This window comes from Choloepus didactylus, chromosome 1 (genome assembly GCF_015220235.1).
Source record: "Choloepus didactylus isolate mChoDid1 chromosome 1, mChoDid1.pri, whole genome shotgun sequence".
NCBI lineage: Eukaryota > Metazoa > Chordata > Mammalia > Pilosa > Megalonychidae > Choloepus > Choloepus didactylus.
In genome coordinates this window covers 58,704,201-58,706,323 of record NC_051307.1, presented here as the reverse complement: position 1 = coordinate 58,706,323, position 2,123 = coordinate 58,704,201, and the positions used below count along the sequence as shown (strand labels likewise).

The 2,123-nt window shown below is 35.0% G+C and overlaps 1 protein-coding gene across 1 annotated transcript; it reads right to left on the bottom strand.

The window, feature by feature from the left end:
* Positions 1-260: 260 nt before the first annotated feature.
* LOC119510806 (olfactory receptor 5H8-like) lies at positions 261-1,193 on the bottom strand. The gene has a single exon (XM_037805204.1). It carries the CDS (start codon positions 1,188-1,190, stop codon positions 261-263), a length of 930 nt encoding a protein of 309 aa, XP_037661132.1. The 5' UTR covers positions 1,191-1,193.
* Positions 1,194-2,123: the final 930 nt, after the last annotated feature.

The following is a 2,123-nucleotide window of genomic DNA, read 5'->3' as shown; positions in this document are numbered from 1 at the left end:
TTTTCTTTACTTGTGATGTCTTCACCTGTCTGATTTCAGAGTAATGTTAGCATTGATAGCAAGTTGATAGTTTCCTGTCACATCCCACAGGTTGTGTTAGGGAAAGTTCCTTGTTGTTATTCCACAATAATAAGTTATTAAACAATTTTAGGACAATTATAATTACAGAATACATTATGTATTAACCAAATCATAGCCACATTGAACTGCACAATTTTATAACTGTTTAAATAACAAGAAAACATATCATTAAGAGAACTTTAACATTTCGCTTTTAACACTTTAGCCAGTGAATTTATGACTTTCTTATTTCTCAGGCTGTAGATAATTGGATTTAAAAAAGGAATTATAACAGTATAAAACAGACAGATCATCATATCTTGATCATCTACTTTAGGAGATCTAGGGTGCACATACATGAAGAGAAGAGGGCCATAGTATAAAGACACAGAGAAAAGATGGGCTCCACAGGTGGAGAAGGCTTTCCTTATACCTTTTACAGATTTCTTTTTTAAGACTGTAAAGAGAACAGATGTATAAGAGAAAAGAACAGTCATAATGGTGAATACCTGAATTGAACCAGAGAAAATAAATACCATCAGAAAATTAATAGAAGGGTCAGTACAGGAATTCTTAAACAATGGTATTATGTCACAGTAGAAGTGATGTATTATGTTGGATTTACAGAAGGTTAATCTGAATAAAAAGCTCTCATGAATTATAGCATGAAGAAGGCCACCTATAAATGATAGGACTGACAGCTGGATGCAGAGTCTGTTGGTCATAATAACCGGATAAAGTAAAGGGTTACATATGGCTACATAGCGATCATATGCCATTGTAGCCAGGAGAAAACATTCTGTGGTTACAGTGATTGCAAAAGAAAAAAATTGTATCCTGCATTCAGAGAGAGACATCATTTTACTCTTGGATAAAAAGTCAACCAGCATCTTAGGGGTCACAGTGGATGATATGCAAGCATCCACAAATGCTAAACACCCAAGGAGTAAGTACATGGGGGAGTGAAGGTGAGGATCATTCCAGATGAGAGCAATCAGTCCTAGGTTCCCCACCATGGTGTTGAGATAGATCACCAAGAACACCAGGAACAGGGGGATTTGCCACTCTGGTCGATCTGTGAGTCCTGTGAGAACAAACACAATCAGCAATGTTGCATTTTCCTTTTCCATGTCCTCACTGAGTGCCCACTGAAATAAAATGGAATAAAAGTAAAAAGAACATTCATTAAGTATTTATAAGGTGAAAATTGGGGGAGAGAATTGAAATAAAGTCATCTTCTTACCAGAATAACCTTTTAATTTGATTTAATATTACCATAATTTGTGGAAACTGTTTCGGGAATTGAAAAAATGGAAATGAATGCAATTATATCAGTTCAAAATACAGAGGAATTAACAGATTTAGAAAAACAAAACACATTCTACATGTATGCTAAATATATAGGGACACTGATGAGTGTGGGTAAGAAATTCTCTTTGAGTGTCACATGGACTCAGAGTCAGGGTTAAAGATTTTTGAAGGATTTGGATTACAAAGTGAGTTGCATGTCATGTGCAGGATCCTGAACTTTATCCCTCAGGCAATAAGCATTCACTGAAATCTTTTAGAAAAGAGAGTGTCATTGTGTGATATTTTTAAATTAATCATATAGTAATGTAGAAAATAGGCTACAAGGAGGAGAAACTGCAGTCAGGTATGCTAGTCAGGAAGCTGTTACTATTTTCCAATAGAACCAAATTACACATCAGAATTGCCTGTTGGAGCTTTTAATGTTAAGTAGAGATTGTGAGACATTACTGTAGAAATTGATTCATTATGTCAAAAATTAGGTCCAGGAATATGTGTTTAAAAAATACATCCCAGGTAATTGAATATATGTGAAGTGTCTAGTCCATGTGTGATACATTAGGAGTGACACGAAAAATGAAGAGATAGATTTAAAATATCAGAATGTGGCATCATTAGAAATCAGTGATTCCCTAGATTTTAAGGAGATGGTCAGTGAAGGAGAGAGGAGTCACTTGGTGACTGGGTAAATGGTCATCAAAAATTGAAATTGAGAACTCAGATGTATTGGTAAATTTATGCATAGAAATGCCCTC